Source organism: Macadamia integrifolia, chromosome 2 (genome assembly GCF_013358625.1).
Source record: "Macadamia integrifolia cultivar HAES 741 chromosome 2, SCU_Mint_v3, whole genome shotgun sequence".
NCBI lineage: Eukaryota > Viridiplantae > Streptophyta > Magnoliopsida > Proteales > Proteaceae > Macadamia > Macadamia integrifolia.
Window position 1 is genome coordinate 39012041 of NC_056558.1, and position 20783 is coordinate 39032823.

Consider the following 20783-nt stretch of genomic DNA (forward strand, 5'->3'; position numbering starts at 1 on the left):
TTCTTCTCATTCTCTTGTTTTGTCTTCCCGTTTGCAAGATGAGTTATTAGCAGATGCTCGATGTAGATTGAGATTTTGGATCTCTTATAGGTAGTTGTTTTTGTTGCAGGCCGGCCCTTTGCTGATGGCAATGCCCCCTTGGCCCCTTACTCCAGAATGTAGTTTTGTATTCCTATTTTCTGTTTTCTTTTCTATTTTTAATACAAATGACCTTTAAGTGAAAAGAAAAAACAAAACATCATTAATTAAATTTGAAAAAGAGCTAAAGAAATGGTTTGATCCTCTTACTTCTCCAACTAAGAGATTCCAAATAATTTCACATATTTTTTGTCAAAATCCATACAAGCATGAACCAGATTCCTAGTCCATGATTCACACTAAGAATTTGTGTATGTGCTGCGTTGTCCCAACAAATTGAAGCATCTAATAAGTTTACCAAAAACCATTCTCCAGGCTGCTAGATTCAAAATCCAATTTTCTCAATAGCTTGACAAAGCATATTCATGGCAAATTTCTCTAATTTAATACGCAAAATGAACATCATAAAATACAAATGTAGCTACATAATTTACAAACAAGTCCCAGGTGACCAAACCTACAAAGTCACCAAAGCATACAAAAATGCCCTGGGGACCAAAAGATACTATCACTCACAATGGCTACTTTAAGACTCCACACCCCCGAAGTGAAGATACCTTCAGTGCAATGGACATAATTTCTTTCACCCGATCATCAACTAATTGCCGCAGTGCCTCCTCTTGATTAGTTTGATCAGCTTGGCTTTTGTCAATCTCAACACTATTTCCTCCACCAGCCTGTGTCCGGAACATGACAAATGCCATGTCAATGTCGTAATCATTTGGGACATCAATCAAATGCTTCCCATCAGTCCCAGAATCTTTTCCTAAGATGTCAGCCTTCGTACGTTCAGAAATAAATGTCACATAGTTCTCCATGTACCGGTCAACAGGATCAAGGCCAAGATAGATAAGAACCTCCCAGCATTGGAGAAACTGTTTCCTGTTAATCTTCAAGTTTTTCCTGACATTCTCAACTACACTAGCAGGTGGTTCCAATTGAAACTTGGAGGTTTTCTTTGACAGATTCCCTTGTTTAAGATGAGAAACAGCAGAATTAACTGCTCCCTGCACTGGGTCAAAATCAAGCAGGTGGAGCATATCCATGCAGGTCCGCACATGTTGAAGGTAATCAGATGGCTCTTCAACTGTCACATCATAAACATTTTCCAATATGGCTAATTCATGCAGAACCTCCAAAAGGTACCGACCATGACCTTGGCCTTGATAAGGAGGCAACACAAGTATCTGCAACCATAACAAGATGGACCATGACATGCGAATGATGATTGAGTAGTAAACTCAAAAGTATCAAATTTTATTAACCCTTGGCACAGCAGTTAAGTTGTGCCATTGCAACCACCAGGTTGCGGGATCAAACACGGAAACAGCTTCCCTATGAAGCGGGGGTAAGGCTTGCACATTTGCCCCTCTCAAACCCTACAGTAGCAGGAGCCTTGTGCACTGGGAAGGTCTTCTTTCATTAAATCATTTTATCATAAGAAAGCACCCAGCAAACAGCACATGGAGCAGCTATCTTGCTGCATATGACAGTAACATCAGACCAAAAGATCTGACACTGCCTTAACGAATTAGAACCAATATTTCATGTCTTAAATATTTTTCCCATATGGTTAAATGTAAGAATCTAGGAGAGCAAAACCTGGCTGATACGTAAGCGTGAACTATCAGGGTAGCGATAAAACCGATAGACGGCTGCAAATCCAAGCAATCTGAGGTCAGCATCCTCCTGGTTGTCTAGTGTCTTCTGAACTACAAGATAAATCTCCCATCTTGGATCCGTGATGTCAATGGGACTGCTACCTGAACCCCCAAAAAAAAAATATTGTAACAAATTGACATCACTTTTATATATAGATTCAGGTAGGCATGGTTGGGGAAGTTTGGATGTAATAACTAACGCATATTCCATACATGGGTAGTCATGAATGATTACAACGAAAATTTCTGATACTTAAGGTGAGAAAAATTACCATCAACAAGGAGAAGTACGAGAGGCACCAACCGACTGTACAGCTGTCCAACAGGTAAGCTGTTTATTGCCAATTGAATGACCTGAAGCTGTACAAGGACGGAGAGAGAGAATCATAAATGGCAGTAAAAAAATCAACCACAGATAAAAACTTTAGAGATATCTCATCAGGGAAAATATGATTAAGATAGATGTGTAATTAGATTAAGCAAAAGAAAAGGCATTTTACATTGTTGGAATGATTTCAAATCAATTCCAGCAGAAACTCAAATATGACTGTTAATTCCCAAAAAGATCTTTTAAGACCCAACACATCTATGAGTTGAAGCCCTAAATGGTAAGTGAATAACAGAACTGGCCTCCCATTGGTAATTAACTACTAACTACATGGTTATCATGAATATACAATAGCACATTGGGAGGGTGATAAGTAACTAGTAACTTGAGGATATAACCTTTTGGGTAGCCTTGAAAACCATCTAAATAATGGTCTAAACAATTCGACCATGGTTCCAACCACAAAAGGAGCTGAAAAAAAAAAGAGAATTACATATACAATAGTTGCCTGGGTGAAAACCCAAACACTTCCCAGACCACTCATTTAAAATACTGGTTTAAATAGGACAGGGATATTAGAGAGACTGCTACTGTATGCAAATTACAGGGAGTAAAGCACTTGCTATAAACCAGTATTCAATTCTAAGTTTCTCCTATAAGAATTTGGTTCTTAAGATTTCAGCTGGCACAACAAAATATAATGCATGATAACAGGAAAATTGAGAAGTAGAAAGAACCTCCACAGTATTTGCCTCTGATTCCAAATGATTATTAGATTTGTCACTGCATCCCTGGGAAGCTTTGCACTGTATGACCTTCCCATTTGAGATAGAAGTACTGAAACAGGATAAAGAGATGGAAAACAAGCATTGACCAAAAGGCTGAACATACACAGAATGTATGTGTGGACAAGTGTGTCTCATTTGTACCTGATGTAACAACTCTCTGTAGAGAAAGTTCGAAGAAAATCCTCCTTATTCTCAACCAAAGATTCACCAAAAATGTTCTGTATAAATTACCCAACTTTAACCATACAAGTGGGGACAAAATATCATACAGTTCAAAGCAGGTAGTTTTTTTTTTTGGATGAATAAAAATAAACAAAGCAGGTGGTTAATGGTACCTGAAGAGAAGACTTCAGATCTGTGATCCCTTTCCCTCCCTACAGATCAAGATTGGTTAATGTAAGAGTGCAGTGTAAGATTCAATGCTAGAAACTTGACAAAATGTTTGATTTTGTTGCCAAATGCAAAAAAGGTTTCAACAGAAAGTAACCAGAAGAGGTAAGACAAACCAAGCATAGAAGGAAAGAAAGCATAAGACTTTTAAAAACTTAGTAAGGTGCAAAACGTATGTTATCCTCCTAATCCACTAGAGTTTAGGCAGTTTGGCAAAGAGCTCTCAAGAAATTAACTCATGCTGCGCCCAAAGAGCAAAATACAAAGAATTTAAAAAGTATGGTGGTTCGCTACCATCATGAATTCATATGAACGAAAAGTGGGGCAAGCAATACTTAGTGTTTACCTCTGATGAACTCTGAAATTTAATATCAGCATATGCATGAAAAGAAATGCTGCTCAACGAGATGGTAATCTGCACAGGATATGTTGGAAAATAAATAAAAATAATAAATAATGATGATATGATAATAATAATAATCCTTGTCAAGCTTCTAGTAATTATAATGCACTAACACAGACATATAATTCATCTTTTTTTTTTTTTTTGGTAAGAGCAACAAGTGATCTCAGTTGCCAAGCTTCTCGAAGTGCCCTGTTTGAGACCTTCAATCTGTGTAGTCTATAATAGTAAACAGTACATAGTAAACTATTGTAAAGTGCACAAAACCAACTCACCATCCATGGAAGCTTGCAGTCAGTATCCTAGTTTCAAATGACTATGTCAATGGAGACCTCAACTAGAAATCATACCCAATATATCGATGATGTTGATTCAGATTAGTATCCTTATCCGTTTTTCTTTTTCATCATGCCACATAATATACATGGTTTCTCTCTCAAACTAGATGACAATTGGGGTTATTTAATTCTCCAACACTAACTACAGAATTTGAATGATTATGGATTTAGTAGGGTACATAAGCTGGACAAAATTTCCATGTTTGAGAGCATATCTATTCAACAAAATATCATCAGATAGCTATTACTTAATTTTGGAAGGCACACAAAAACCTCCCATGGTACTTGGGTAGAGCTTGTTTCCCCAACACCTTCTTCTCAGCGTAAGATCTAGACCCCCCACCCTCCCAGGGGGTTTTATGTTCAATTACATAGTTAATCCAGTTGCACCATCATGGATCAAGTAGGCTTGCCTCAGTCATAGCATTCTCAAGGCAACACAGGAATTCCCACAGTTCTCAAATTTCCAATTAGGAATTTGTTTTCAACTTTATATGCAGTGTTATTTTAATTGAAAAGGTCATTTGAGTTTGAATTGTATAGGCCCTACGAGCATTTTGAAATTTTAAATGCCATTGAATTTATCAATATAGGAAGCTTTGATGGTATACCTCTGCTTTCCTGTTTCTTACTATAAATATCCATCACAAAAGTTCCATCCCGGTAGTGCAAGCTTTTGGATGGATATTTACACGGTATTAGAGTGGTTTTCTCCAATCCTTTTGCAAATGTCTCCAGACCCACTTCCGTTCATCCATGCACATGTATGCAATCCTTTTTTGGCCTAAAAGGGAGGAGTGAGTGTGGGGAGAATAGTCCCACATCGGTTAACCCTGAGCCCTTCCATCCCCTCATATACTGGTGAGTATCTCCACCCAATAGTTTGAGCTTTTGGGTTGGATATCAACACTAACAATCTTTATAAAGCAACTTTCGATTGACCTTTTTCTCATTTCTACGGATGTCTGAGGTAAGGTTTATCTTTCTTTATATGGAGTCTTTGGAAAATATTAAGCATTTCTGATAGACTGACACAACCCTTTCTTCAGTTAGGAATGGTACATTGCTTGGATACACCAAAAGCTTTGATGGCCGACGAACAGAAAATAGTGACATATATCACTAATTCAGTCATTTTCACATGTGAGGATTTTACAACAAAAGTAACATTTCTTTGGCTGGCAATTTAGGCTTCAATTCATCAAATATCATTTAGTTGCAAAATTTCATGGAATAACCTTAGCTGACAAGGCAATGTTTGATTGATTCTCCAATGCAAAAGTAGAAGACTAATCAGTGCTCACATTAAGCTGGTAAGTTTGTGACAGGCTAAATTGGACCTATGAACCACAATACGTGTAATTGTATAATGCATTGAAGATAAATTGGAACGTATAAGTAAATCTAGCAAAATATTCAGAAGAATATACAACTATACACATTGTAGTTATGCACCAGAAAGGAGCAACCTGATGCAAATAAAATGTGGTAAAAGGACAAGGGGAAGGCAGAAGATGTCCGGATTGAGATAGTGAGGAGGAAACACAAGGGATGCTTATGAATTCACAGTTGTTTCAGTTTTACATAGAATGGAATAGCAGAACAGGATTCTTGGTGCCAGCTCCAATTAGTTGGGATAAGGCTTAGTTTTAGTTCTTGTTGAATTGAGTTATATGTAAAAATGGAAAAGGAATTTGGACATAAGCAACATAGCAAGTGACATGAAGACTAACTGGGGGCGGTGGGGAAGGGGGCAAAATAAAGAAGGCCCATAAAGAAACTTTTTTGGGTGGGGGGGTGGGTGGGGGGGAAGGGATGGAGAGGAGATGACATGATTCATGAATCACATCAGAAGCACCAACACTCAAACTGGAGCAACCAAAAGAAAGAACTCGATTAATGTTTTAAGTGTAAGCTCACCTTTAAATCCTTGTAACCATATATTTTCCCATCTTCACCAAAAAACCGATTCAAGTCAACTGGATCAATACAAAAGCCTGACGCACCATTTACCTCCTCTTTGCTACTAACTACAACATAGTCAAATAAAATGAATATCAAACAAAAGCTCAACATATTACGTATAGTAGCATCTTCAAATAACATGTAGCTGCATCCATGCTGAAAATTGTTCATTAAATCTGAAGGGCAAAACGAAACAATAGCATTCTGCGGCAAAAAAGTTCATAAAGTGCCCATTTTCTTTAAATTTGGCATTCAAACGGGTCATAAAGTGATGTACAAGAAGCTAAACAAAAGCAATTATCAGAATAACAATAGATAACCAGTCGGATAAGATGAAAAAAACTCGTACCGATAAAAACTTTAATACAATCATTCGCTTCAATTCCAACATCTGTGCTCGAAGAAACAGAAACAACAGAGGATCAGATGAAATAAGTAAAGATAAGAAAAAGGAATCAAAGATCGCAGGTCATGAATTACATTGAAAACCACCAAATAAAGAAAGGTAAGAAACGGAGAGGTATTGAGGAAGGAAAACTACGGGTTCGAGTTAACTAACCAATTTCAGAAAATCCGACACGCCTCCGCTTCTTGGCATCAGAGGATGCATCAGCTGCCGCTTGCTTCAGTCCCATCTTCCCGCAGATTAGGGTTTTCTGAGAGCGGGAAAAGACGGGGGGGAAATAAGAGAATATGAAAGAGAAGGGATTTATATACAGTATAAATGAGGTTTTAGGGCTATTCACCATTGAGCGCTTCCACTTGATATGCGATTCTTTTATTTATTTATTTATTTATTTTTCTATTTAATATGAGATTTCTTTTCCAAGACCCAGAAATTCAGTTGATAGGATGTCTTTTTTTACGTCCATCTCCCTCCCCGTGTGGCGACACGGGCGCAAAAAGGAAAGTGAGAGGATGGAGTTTCTCGTGATAGGGGGCACAAAAAGAAGAGAGAGGGATGGGGTTTCTCTCGCTTTTGCCATGGTGGGCTCAGTAGGAGATTCGCATGACAAGCTATTAGCTCAGTGATAGAACATGCCCATGATAATTACGACATTGTGCCTACCTGTGAGGGCTCGACTGATTTTGGACCTAAATTTTTTTTCACCCATTGCCATCCTTTTGTTTGATTGATCATTGAATCAAGGGAGGGGTGTTTTTCGACCTATACAATAAGGAGTAGGAGTTAATAATGATATATGAGTGTAATTATAGGATCTTTTTTATTATTATATTTTACTAATCGCCTAATTAGTCTCGTAAAAAGGCAATTAGCACCCTGTATAAGTGGCCTTAAGGAAGTAAGAGACGTCAAACTCAAAAACTTGCCAACTCCGATTAATTATAGGGGGATCACTTCACCACTGGTTAAAGAATTCTTCTTCCTCCACAGGAGCATTGATAAACTTAATACACTGATTTTTACTCAAAAACCTATAAATGCATAAGCTCTGTTTGGTTGTGAAGGAAATTTCTATATTTTAAATAAAAAAATCATTTTTAACATTTAATTGTAAAGAAAATATAAATAATTCATTGGAAAGTAAAATATATTTTATAGAAAATACAAATATTTCCCTTTCCCTTGCCCATTGCACTTGCAATAAAACCGAGCCCATAGTTTCTCATTAGATCTCTTCAGATAAAATATCTTAAAAAAAAGTAGCTTAGTAATGTTGGGTTAGTCAGTGGGTCTTTTATTTTTTTACTGACAGAAAAGCAAATCAAATTCAATGTTTACTATCGAATTATTCCGGATTCCAAATTTCTCAACTATAGTTATATTGAAAATTGCTTATGGAAAGGGGAGTTCCTTCCTTTGTGCAACTAGACTAAAATAAAAAAATCCATGTTCTCTTATATGAAATTCACAATGTTGATACGTTGTTTCTAAAATTTCAATGCTTTATTTTGCCACCGGATCAGTTTCGTTCAAACTAAAACTCATGCAAGTATGAGACCTTTGCTTATAAAAAAATTTCAAAATCATTTATTCTGCCGCATGATATATAATTTTGTTGGTCCAAATATATACCATCTCACACTCAAATTTAAAAACATTTTCAGATTTTTGTTAAGTGGGGTGGAAATAAATGAAACCAATTTTGTTATAAAGACATCTCATTTATGCTCAACAATTGCCACACGGACCCATATTTGCATGTGAAAATCCAGGTTGTTGCCACCCAATATAGTGACAGAAGGGTTGTTTACCACAAATTTTAAAACATAAGACATTGCTAAGGAAAGCTATAGAGCCATATCGGAACCACAATACCTAATTTACAATAACAAATAGGTACAAATTTCTAGCTCAGTGACAAACAGTTGAACTCTAATGTAAACAATGGAAGGTCGTTGGTTTAACCCTCTTAACCCCACCCCCCTTTTTGGAATATAGTAGTAATATATACTAATTAGTGTGGCCCAGTCGCTCCTTGGCCCCTTGTGGGGTCCGTATCAGCCCTTATTTTCTTGCACCAGAAAAGAAAATAAAGTAAAAAATTACTTTGAAAAGCGGAATACTTTTTTCCTTTTTTCTGTTGGAAAAAAAACTATGTAGGAATGCAAGTATTATCACTTCAAATCTGCATGGCCAGACGGGTCAAGCTGGTTCATCCTCAAATCTACATCAAATCTGCATCATAGGGTTTCATAACCTAGGATCATATCAAGATTTCACTGGTATGGGATTAGCACCGGATTATAATGCTTTGTGTAGTTGAGTTGATCTGTAGAAAAGCTGGCGTAACTGTGTACGAACATTATATTTTCCTCTTTCTTTTGGAAAAAAATTTCCTTCATCAGTGGCTGAACAATATGACAATCGAAATGTACACCCCCTCTCCCCCCCACAAAATGTCTGTGATCATGGGCCATTCACCGTGGCCTTAGGAAAACTCAGTCCTTTTCTTTTTAGCCTCCATTTTTTATTATGAGTAGCTGCCCCAAATATTTTCTCATGTCTTTCATATCCAGATTTAGCCTCAAAAGATATCAAATGAACCAATATTAACATGTCCAAGTTCTGGTGTTAATGAGGTTTCACAATCTGATACCAACACATAAATGCATATCTGCATTAAATGACAAGTAGGACATCCAATACGGACAAAACCCCATTAGAACCCAATGAAGTCGGTGTATAGAGTGGACCACCAGGGAAGTGTCACATTTACTGCACAAACCGGGAAGAGAATCTCCTATTGTGCATTATGAGCAGTTAATTGTCTTTAGATCTATATCTACAAAGTTAGGCTAGCAAGTCATGCAGCAAACCCAGTTCAAACTTCCTTAACTACAAAGTGAAAGCAAACCCAGCTTAAAATTTCCAACTAAAAAGTGAAAGCACTAAAGCATATCATTGTGGTCATAAAGGGAATGCAGTGAGGGAAACAATATGACAGATGGGGTAATCTTCATAAAAGGACTTGCTTTCATGGTACATGAGGCAAATGCAATAAGACCACATATGTAAATGAGTGTTCAGGTATAAGGGCAGACCACACATCAAGTTTCAAAAAATGCAGGCCATCACCACACAATCTACACATCCACCAACTTACCACATATTCAATTTATGAGGTGAAAACTCTTCATTAGTTTCGTAAACCTACACCAGAAGTTAAAACAAACTACACAGTACAGACCGCAGCCCATCTTCTCAACAAACAAAAGATAATTACGCATGCAGTTGGCCAAAAAAATCAATGAAGGAGACAACAAGGATTGGCTATTGTGAGGTTGTGCCCATCAAAGAAATGGTTACGCAATGAAATCTCCAGACCAATTAGTTGATAGACGAAGCATATGAAATGAAGCACCATTTATTGAATCATCATTTATTTATCATAAATTTACCTCTCACTGCAACGCCCACAAGCTATGCATTTGACCTTCACACATCCACCAGGATCCATTCCTCCCCCCCCTTGCTTAGTGTTGCAGCCTCCCAAGACAAAGATGTAATTATCTCCAACCAACTTTCCTGGTCAGCTTCCTCACCTATAGGTAGATTTTCAACTTGCAAAAGTTGAAAACCAAATCCCTAAAATGCTCATCAACCACATTCTTCATGGCCTTACCATGCTCTTCGCCTGATTGGTCCCTAGTTCGGCACTTCCCACTGCCAAAGCTGCTTGTAGAACGTAAATATGCCCACTCTTCTGAGCATCATCATCATCATCATCAAATGGGCCAGGTTCCCTCTCATCCTCTTCATCTTCCGGCTCTTGAGGAAGCCAAAGCAACTCGTTAGTCTCAAAATCTACTGGCTCTGCTTCTGTACCATCTGTACCATCCATACCATATAATGATCCAGCAGCCTCACACTCATAACAAATATCATGTCCCTCTGCTTCTTCCCCCTGTTTTTTTATTCCTTCTAACCCTCATGAATCTACACTATCATGTACCAAAGAGCTGCTCAAATCCTTTGTTTCAACATTTTCTGCATCAAGATGCACTTTATGTGATTCATAAGTATCGTCAATCTCATCAAACTCGACTGGGCCATAATAATCATCAGCCTGAGGAAAACACTGAGTTTCAGAATCTGATCGATAAACACCATGTCAAAATCATCATCACTCCTGACACCAAAGAATAACCAGAAAAAATGTAATTCATCAAGTATCTCTAACAGTCATGGAGTAAAATAAATTTCCAGGAGGGAGGGGGGCAAAATATTCCTAATCACCCTGGACAGTGTTACCACCTAATATATACAAGAACAAGTGTAAGAGAGAAACCCCCCCCAAAAAAAAAAAAAAAAATTGGTGCCAATGAGAGATGCAAGGTGAAGACACAAAAAAACTGGTTAGGAGTGTAATCTACTCAAGTACTAACCAGTGAAAGAAACCTTTCACAGCGGTTGATTTTAGCCATATTCATAAATCAATAAAACAGACGGACAAAAAAGAGCACTCACACACAACCATTGAGCATGTATATAAAGCATCCTTAAACCTATCAATTTTCCAAGTAGACTATCTCCTGAAAGGAATTTCTCAGATGAAATCAAGGGGCATTAACAAGAGGCAAGATTAAAGAATACCTGTTCAGGCAGAATCCATACGAGTTGGGAGATTGACCCCCAATGTCTGTGACGGGATCCATGCCCCTCTCAGGTGCTACCATGTCTTGCTTGTCTGTACAAGGTTCAACTTGAGATGACTGACGCGGGCTGAGACCTGAACTACATGGCACCCATTGATATGGTCCAGTACTCCAGTTGAGTATGGCATTGAACCAATAGTGCCGTTGCTGCTGTTCCCAGTTGCACTAGACTTGGTGGTGGTGGCCAAACTTGTCGCTGAGGGTGAAGGACTGAGACCTGGACTGGATGTTTGGATCCTATCATCAACTGTTGCTATCCCTTGTTCCCATTGTTTGAAGCAATAATTACAGACCCGGATCCTCTCCCAGTCCTCCCTGCGGACCCTGCCTGTCTTTGGCTCATCAGACGGGGCAGGAATTGAGTTTGTAGTACACTTTGAACAGATAACTCTTCCACAGAGACGGCAATGATGCCTACCGTAAAAGATCGTGAATTGAGAGTCACACTCATAGCATTCCCTACAGCTCTGGTCGGGCATCCAAAAGTCCCTTGACACTTAGCTGACTCAGTTCTCTGAGGGATCCAGGATTTAAAGATGTCAACTAAATCAGAAAACTTTTTGTCGGGGGTGTCCATTGACAAGCAACCCTCCCAGCCCCATTCATTATAAAATGATTATTGGTCATGGCTAAGCTAAATTTCTCACCTCAGACGAGTACAAGTGTACAACTGAAATCAAATCCAAGTATCTGAAAGAGACCAAACCCGATTAACAAAGATCGATGGCAAACTTAACATCCAAAAGCCAAAAGGCTTCAAGAGAATACAAATCACCAACCAAAACACAATCCACACTACAATAGATTATGGGAGGAGTTCCAACAGCTATTGCTCCTCCAATCCATAGCATTAGAAGCTGAACTCCAATAGCTACAATTGCAGTGTTATCAGACACGTAGTTTTTGCATGAGAAATACAGAGATCCAATACTGAGATAATTAAAACATAAAACGTAATTTTGCCCACCAAAAATTAGAAGTCAATTCCAAATACTAAAACTGACACTTGCGAACCATCTTGTACAATTAGGCATAATGAAACACCCATGGAAGCACCAATTCAAGGCTCCAATAATTCTTCCACCGCTGCCAGATAAAATCAAAGAAACATGACGCATTAGATTTGCATTCCACAAGGAAACGACCTTGAAAAACTACACAACCTCCAGCAGAATCCAAATCAGTTTCTCATCACTCTCTCCTTATGAAAGGGAATTATTCTAATTGTGAACACCAATGACGCCTTTCAATTCATTCAAAGTGCTTGCTCGCATCAATTCAACCTCCAAAGCATGAGAAGCAACAATCCACTTCGCAACCGTAAGCCACGGAATCCAACAAAGAGATAAATCAGGTGAGCCGAATACCACCTTCGCTGTAACCAATCAAAGTCTCCCCATAATCTTATCATAATTGCCTTCCACTCCAGTCAAAGCTGTAGCAAGGTTTCTTCAAGTGCCACAAGAAAATAATAGAAAAACACCCCACGAGGTTTAGCCACCAGAACAGACACCGTAAAAGACCTAGACAAACTAGGAATCCACAGGACAAAACACCATAAATGGGTTCCTGTATAAATTAAATAAAAGAATCCCAAAATTGATCATGTACTTCTCCTTCTGAAATCAGTCGTATGCAGAGTTTTGTCCTCCCTTTCCTAGCAGTGATTCTTGTTTTCAAATGTGTTCTTCTCTATGAGTCCTTCCATTAAAGATGGAGAGGGTCATGTGTAGTTGTCAGACTCCCGCTTCTGCGATTAGGGTTTGTAAAACCTAGAGATCAATCTCGTCTGGACTGTACAGAAAGAAAGAAACACCACTGCTTTCTGAAATCCTTTGGACCAACCTGTAGAATTGTAGTGAAAGCTTTATCTATTCTCAGATGTCTGTGATCTTGACATTAATCGAAATGCAACACGATTTTTCAATAGCCCTTAGTTAATCACTTCTTTGTATCTTGAGGATCTCTGTGTAGCTCCTACAGTGGCCATATAGCACAATCCATTTTTCTTAGGGACCTTAAATCCCTCTCAGTAACAATTTGGATTTATTGAAAAAAAGAATAACCTGATGTTCTTCACATGCAACAAGAAACTTTGTCACATTTTCTAAGACAACTACAGCTGAGCTAGACCCCAGAATATGATGATGCAGAACAAATTGTAAAGAGCAGCAATAAGAAATTCAAAGTAATATAAGTATGAACAATCAAGGGTAAGTGCTTCTTGATAGATCAACCAGGATTAACATCCACAAAATTAAGAATAACCGGATATCAGAAAAATAATCACAGGAGACACAAAATAATAAAGAGTCGAATTGATTCAGCAGTGAAGAGACAACATAGTACGTATATAAACCAGGAATAAAGTCTTCATAAGAGGAAAAAACAAGAACAGAACTATAAAGTGCAAACCCATTATTTACAGAGATGTTGTCGCTGCGGAATTAAACAATTCCGCCAATATTACATACCAGAAACGCCAAAAATTACCCCAGGCCAAGAATTAACTCAATCCTACAGACCTAACCTCTAGCCTTGAGCTCCTCGAGGCGTCTGGACAGGTCATTCTTATCCGCCTTCTCCGCAGACTTGGTGGGAATAGCATGACCAGCAGGCTGAGGCAGACCAACGGAGACCTCCAAACCATAATCATCAGCGACCTGTTGCATCAGGCTGTTGACCTCGCCTTCGGGCGTAGAAAGCGATGTGCTTCCAGCCATGGAACTCTCCATGAATTCGGCCTGAACCTCCATGTTGACGAACTGCTTCTCGAACTGGTCCATGGTTTCCGACATCTTCTGCAGATTCCCGGAGTTAAGAGAGGAGTCAAGGGATTTGACGATGGAACCCATGGACTTGCTGATGGTGGTCATTTTGGCCTGGGTGTCAAGGCGAGCGACAACAGCATCGAGACGAGAGGCTAAACGGAGGTAATTCATCTGTTCGCTGCGCTTGCGAATCGCGTTCTCGGCATAGATCCGAGCACCATCCACGTTACCCTTCTCGATTGCTTTCTTGACCTTGAGCTTCTCGGCCTTCTCCTCTTTCTCGCATTTGCGGGATTGGCGTTGCAGACTCTTCGAAGTGAATTTGAGTTCCATGATCTGATTCATCAGCTTTTCGGTATTTCCCATTGCTACGGATCACGATTCACCACTTAGTCTTCCTCTCGATTTCAGTCTTAGCCTGCAATTGCTAATTTCTTCTTCTCGACCCCTGATGACGGTCTTATATAGCTCCCAAATCCAATTCAACGTTCTATTCTTATTGGAGGATTCCCCTTTAGGCCTGTGGGAAACGCGTTAGGGTTTCTTCCAGGAATTTTCCATCGAGAGTTCGAGACTAGGGTAGGACATCTCCAATTCTCTCTCTACTCACGACATGTGTCCTATCCAAATCCAACGGCTGTCAATACTTTTTCTCTCTCAAGACAAGAATATCCGGATCTGACCCGATAGGAGGAGGAGCTCCATCGTCTCTGTCTCCCAACCTGAAACGAAGAAGAAGAGAGGGGAAGGAGCAGGAGAAAAACCTGAACGAAAAGAAGGGAGAAGAGATTAGGGAAGAAGGAGCTAGAGTCACCTACCTCCATCGCCTCTCAGATCCCATCTCTCAATTTGAAACAAAGAAGAAGGGAGGAAAGAACGAAGAAGGGAGAAGAGATTAGGGAATAAAGACCGATATTTTCGCAGAAGAAGAAGGGAGAAGAGATTAGGGTTTCCCACAATTTCGAACGGAGTTGTCTTACCTTTATAACTTCAAGCCTTTGTCTGAGAAACCATAGCTGGTGTATTTGATTTCAGAAGCTATGTATGAAAAGAAGAAACAGAATTCCAAAGAGAGATATAAAGAGGGAAGGGAGGAAGACAAAACTTTGATTTCTTGAGTTACTTCCACAGCTAGTACATGATCTTTGGAATGGAATGATATATACAATGCCTTGTTACAGGCGTCATCTAAAATGAAAGAAGACTACAATGCCTGATTAAAGGTTAATATATACAAAATTAAAAATTTGATTGAAGAAAACCAACAATGGAGATAGCTTATAGCCATTCCATTTAGTATCACCAGCTCTGTACATTCGACCTTGAGAGTTGAAGTTAACAGAAATGTCTGAAACTTCTGGTGATCATTCAATCTTCAATAACGATATTTTAAATCGTGGTTACATCGTAAATGGAGAAAGAGAAGAGAGAGAGAGTCTGATCAGCCACGAGAGCCTGCAAGATGACCACTAACTTGACGAGCATAACGGACTACAGCTTTAGCCCATTTCTTAATCTCTGTTTTCAATTTTTCAGTATCCAACTCCTTTAGAGATTTCCCTGATTCGATGTTAATCTCCATGAAGGAGAAGCATCTATCGAAGCGTTGGCGCTTCGCACGGAGCTCTCTCTCGGCATCTCCATCTCCATCCCCGCCGCTAAGAGGCAGAGAATCTCCGGCAGACATGGCTGACATGGCGATGAAGAAATTTAAATTCCTTTGAATTGATTCTAAAATTCCACGAGTTTGGCAAGTTTATAAAGGCGAAGGAAAATCTCCGCCAGCTGTTATTACGTGTGCCCCCACTCAAGACACTTCTTTTTTGGTCAAACCTTTCTCAATACACTTCTATTCAATTGACTTTTCAGTATCGGTATCGGTATACCGATCTAATTCATTGGTCATTTTTGTCCTTTTTTTTTTGTCCTTTTTTTTACTATTTTACTCTTGAAACGATATGGGTAACCGATACCAATACAATATGGCCAATATAACTGATACAAATATTGATACTTGAAACCATGGTGAAGATAGAACATTCCATGTAATGTTGTCAATTGATTTGGTTTCAATTTTGTTACTCAATATCGACTTGGATTTGGTTAAAAATACAATGTGTGAAAATAAGAATCGAACTATAATTGAAGAGATTATTTTTCCAAAATCAGAACTGAATGGGTTTGGTCCTGTTTTGGTTTGATTTTTATTCATTTTCGATTTGGACGAACTTTTTTACATCTTCAATAACAAAAAACCCTTTTGTGAATAAAAAGTTGTTTTTAAAAGTCAGAACGGACATCTTGTTTTGGTTTGATTTTTATTCATTTTTTATTTGGACAGAGTTTTTACATCTCCAACAAAAGAAAAACCCTTTTTGTTAGGGCCAAATTCCATCTTTTTCTTAAATAAAAAAAAATAGATTTATCATTCATATTGATCAAAACATAATATATATATATATATATATATTTGATTTGAGAATGGGTAATTTGGTTTAGCTCAATGGTTGTCATCATGAAATTGAAATTGAACTATTATGAAAAAATAATCCACAATTTGAAATAAAAAATGAAATAGATTTGTTTCAATTTGATTCGCTTTTAACCATTTGATTTCTTTAAATTATCACCCATAATTTTCATGATATCGAATTTTTGGATTAGACAAGGAAAGATAAGAATTGATGATCAAATTTACCTGTGAGGTAGACGAAAAGAGTTGAAAGAAAATAAATAAAATTCCAACAAATAATAATAATTATTTATGAGGTATAGATGATAGACCATAAAATATATTTATTATGATAGAAAAAACCAAAGTGTTCATTGTGGTATTGTGTACAATTGGATATGACACATGAGATGCTTCATGGTAGATGAAACCGGGTGAACTTGTCGCTTGTCTTCCAAGGCATTCTTGTTTTGATTTGGTCTTAGAGATGTCTTCCAGGGCATTCCCTATTTTGATTTGGTCTTAGAGACGTGTGCAAGTTAAACACAAAATTCTTTTTGCTAATCACTTTCTTTCCCCTCCCTCTTCCTTTTCTAGAGATTTGATCTATGAAAGTATGACATGTCACTATACCTTATTACTAACGTATCATATGATCTTGCTGACATGGATTTGGTGATATAGTCATATACTACATAAGGCATACTAGGCTGATTTACAGAGTCTATATTTTTAGGTTTATTTCAGGAGACAACAAGGTGAGACCAATGAAAAATATCAGTTTAGGATCTTTATTAACCTTGAAATTCAGAAGCCAAGAAGCTGGGGTGAAATTATGGGCTTCTCGAGCTGCAGATTTGAAAGATCCCATACCAACATATTTGGTTGGATTTGCCCCTCAGCACCTAGGAAGCTGGCTTCTAGAAGCTCATAGGTTATCCCAAAAGTACTTAATAGTCAATAGTATGATAAAATAGAAAGTCATTAAACATTTCATAACGGCTAAAAGATGAGCGTAACAAAGTAATTTTGCAAAAAGAACTTGGGCAAACATATCTATTTTTTTATTTTTTTGCTAATGACGGGTATCTTCGCCTTGACTAGTCTCGCAGGCCCATACTAACCCCATAGCTTCATGAACCAGGTCATATTGGGGTTAAATGAGAACCATTCATCAAACATATCTATTTACAATCACGTGTTATTTCAAAAGGGCAAAACACACTACTTGTTCATAAGAATCATAATTCATCACGACACAAAAACGTGGGTAATCGAAAGTTTCAAATTAAAATTTTGAGCTAAGTACATAACCCGCTTCCCGTTCATTCTCTGTACTCTTTCAATCGTTGAGAAGACGCCCTTTCATTCTTTGTACTCGTTCGACCGTTGAGGATACGCAGTGGAGGTGAAGCTTGACACAGAGCAACAATGGAGAACTATAATTGTTAAGTGAAGGAAACCAACAATGGAGAGAGCTTACAACCATTCCAATGCAGTATCACCAGCTTTGTACATTCAACCTTGAGAGTTGACGTTAATAGAAAGGTCTGAAACTTTTGGTGATCATTCAATCTTCAATAACCATACTTTGAATTGTGGTTACATCGTAAATGGAGAAAGAGAAGTGAGAGAGAGAGAGAGTCTGATCAGCCACGAGAGCCTCCAAGATGACCACTAACTTGACGAGCATAACGGACTACAGCTTTAGTCCATTTCTTGATCTCAGTTTTCAGTTTTTCAGGATCCAATTCCTTCAGAGATTTTCCTGGTTCGATGTTAATCTCCATGAAGGAGAAGCATCTATCGAAGCGTTGGCGCTTCGCGCGGAGTTCTCTCTCGGCAAATCCATCTCCGCCGCTCAGAGGCAGAGAATCTCCGGCAGACATGGCTAACATGGGGATGAAAAAATTTAAATTTCTTTGTTTTGATTTTAAATTTCACGGAGTTTGGCAAGTTTATAAAGGCTGAGGGAACGCGTGTCCCGTCTCAAGACACTTTCTTTTGGTCAAACCTTTCTCTATACACTTCCACTCCATTGACTTTTTCAGTAAAAAATTCTTAATTTCTTTCTTATGGTTCGAATCTACAATCTCTTATAAACCATCCGAGATGGTCAAGTTTTTTCCACCCCAGTGAAGATTATGGATTTATATAGTGGTGTTGATTGGACGGTTTGGTTCAGTTTTGATCAGGTTGAATTGGTTTCGGTCTAAGAATGAGGGAGACAAAAACCAATCCGTTAAGAAATTTCGATTTTGGTCAGTTTTGGTTTCAATTCGATTTGATTTTGATTTATTTCGATTTTTTAATATTGGATTAATACCGATTTAGATCGATTTATTATTGAGCTTGAATCATAATGAATCTTACATTCATAACTTATAGTGATAAGATTTGACGAAAAAAACACTTTAAATTTATGATTAAATCATGGTTTATAAATGATATGACACATGAGATGCATGGTAGATGAACCCAATTGAACTTGTTACTTGTCTTCTAAGGCAATCCCCATTTTGATCTAGTCACAGAGACGTGTGCAAATTTGACCCAAAAACCCTTTTTGCTGAACACTTTCTTTCCCCCCCCCCTTTGCTTTTTAGAAATTTGATTTATGAAACTATGACTAGTCATTATACCTCATTGTTGATGTGTCACATGATGTTGCTTATGTGTCACATGATCTTACTGACATGGAATTGGTACATACATATACTATGTAAGGCAGACTTGATTGCTTTATAGAGTTTATATTTTTAAGTTTATTCCAAGAGACAACGAGGTGAGACCAATAAAAAATATAAGTTTAGAATCTTTATTATCCTTGAATTTCATATATTAACCTTTAATTGTTTATAACGTTGAGATGAAAAAATGTTTTTTTTTTTTAATCAACCAAAAAAAAAAAAAAAAAAAGGGATTATAGGTTTCTCAAGCTATAGGTTTGAAAGATACCAAACTGACATATTTGATTGGATTTGCCTCTTAACCCTTAAGAAGTTGCTTTCTAAAAGCTTATAGATTATCCCAAATGCCCTCAATAGTATATGATAAAATTAGAAAGGATAATTTACAATGCCACCCCCTAGAGAATGTCACAATTAGAGAAACACCCCCTGCATAATACCAAATTATACTCAGACCCCCTGCCGTCAGTTATGGTTACAGAATATACTTTAAATACTGACATCAGCAGATATATTTTTTTATAAATACTAAAATACCCTTCTAAAGGTGATATACCTAATATACCCTCTAGTAGTGTAATACTTGTTCTCCTTCTCCGGGGAAAATGACTTTCTATTCTCGCTTGCAGTAGATGGTAGCGCTATCGGCCTGAGTTCCTGAAATCAAACAGAACCAGAAAAATCAGTCTTCTTTCCCATTCCCCTTCGATTTAAAATGTTTGCAACTCAATTTGCTTGAAGTTGTTATTTTGTAGGATATCTGTTAATGAGATTGGGTCGCGAAGGAGGGAGAGAAGCTTCTTTCTCCCCTCGGATGACACACCGATCAGCTCGAGACGAAAGATGAACAACTTTACCCTTTGAAAGACGTTGTCTTCGTGTGGTGAAGAAGCTTCAAGATTTCACCATTTCCCATGGAATACCATAGCCAGACTGGATTTTAAATATCTTTCTCTATTTCTTAAACCCATTTCAATCTCTGTATTTTGTCCATCATGTTAATCTCTACCTGTAAAGTCTCCAACATTTCTTATTCCTTAATTCTTTCCTCCAAACCCAATAAATAAGAAAACTTTCAACCACTCCTCATACGACATCTCAACCATTCCGTTTCCACAAATAAAGTCTCATTATGTCCTCTGAAAGTCTCCTCGGTTCACAATCCCTTCCCCATGGATGATATGGATATACACAAACGGGATTAGCCAAACATTCATAGAGTATTTTCGAGGGCACAAATAGAAACCCTAATGAGCAGTGGCGGGAGACGGGGGGGTGAGGGACAAACGGGAAAAGGCGGCGCCAATAGAGCCATATCCTTTGCAGCTTTGGGAAAAGGAGTTTTCTCCTTCTTTGAGATTTTATCTTATTTTATTTATTATTATTTTTTGTAATGACCATGGGAATAGGATTTAGGGTCGTGTTTTACTCAAAAGGGTAAAAAAATCATTTCAAATCCTCACTTAACAGTGACTGACGGTAGGGGTCTGAGTATAATTTGGTATTATGCAGGGAGTGTCTCTCTAATAGTGGCATTCTCTAGAGGGTGACGTTATAAATTACCCAATTAAAAAAATCATTGAACATCTCATAACGGTTAGAAAACGTGGGTAATAAAGTAAATTTAATGAAAAAGCTTGAGCAAACACAATTAGTTAACATCCACGTGCTATCTATGTAAAAAACATACATGTTCATAACAGCACAAAAACGAGGGTAATTATAGTTTCAAATTAGG

General features: G+C 37.9%; 3 protein-coding genes across 3 annotated transcripts; all 3 read right to left on the reverse strand.

The window, feature by feature from the left end:
* Positions 1-500: 500 nt before the first annotated feature.
* Positions 501-6773, reverse strand: LOC122072206 (histone acetyltransferase type B catalytic subunit). The gene is made up of 10 exons (XM_042636775.1): positions 6571-6773; positions 6361-6402; positions 5967-6076; positions 3652-3720; positions 3251-3289; positions 3057-3133; positions 2865-2964; positions 2072-2159; positions 1741-1901; positions 501-1325 (listed from the first exon to the last, which is right to left on the reverse strand). Exons 1-10 carry the CDS (start codon positions 6758-6760, stop codon positions 660-662), a joined length of 1542 nt encoding a protein of 513 aa, XP_042492709.1. The 5' UTR covers positions 6761-6773; the 3' UTR covers positions 501-659.
* Positions 6774-13426: 6653 nt separating this feature from the next.
* LOC122071867 (ESCRT-related protein CHMP1B) lies at positions 13427-14447 on the reverse strand. Its single transcript, XM_042636319.1, has one exon. The coding sequence runs from the start codon at positions 14267-14269 to the stop codon at positions 13658-13660; it is 612 nt and encodes a 203-aa protein (XP_042492253.1). The 5' UTR covers positions 14270-14447; the 3' UTR covers positions 13427-13657.
* Positions 14448-15238: 791 nt separating this feature from the next.
* Positions 15239-15624, reverse strand: LOC122071868. The gene has a single exon (XM_042636320.1). The coding sequence runs from the start codon at positions 15597-15599 to the stop codon at positions 15345-15347; it is 255 nt and encodes an 84-aa protein (XP_042492254.1). The 5' UTR covers positions 15600-15624; the 3' UTR covers positions 15239-15344.
* Between the last annotated feature and the right edge of the window lie 5159 nt (positions 15625-20783).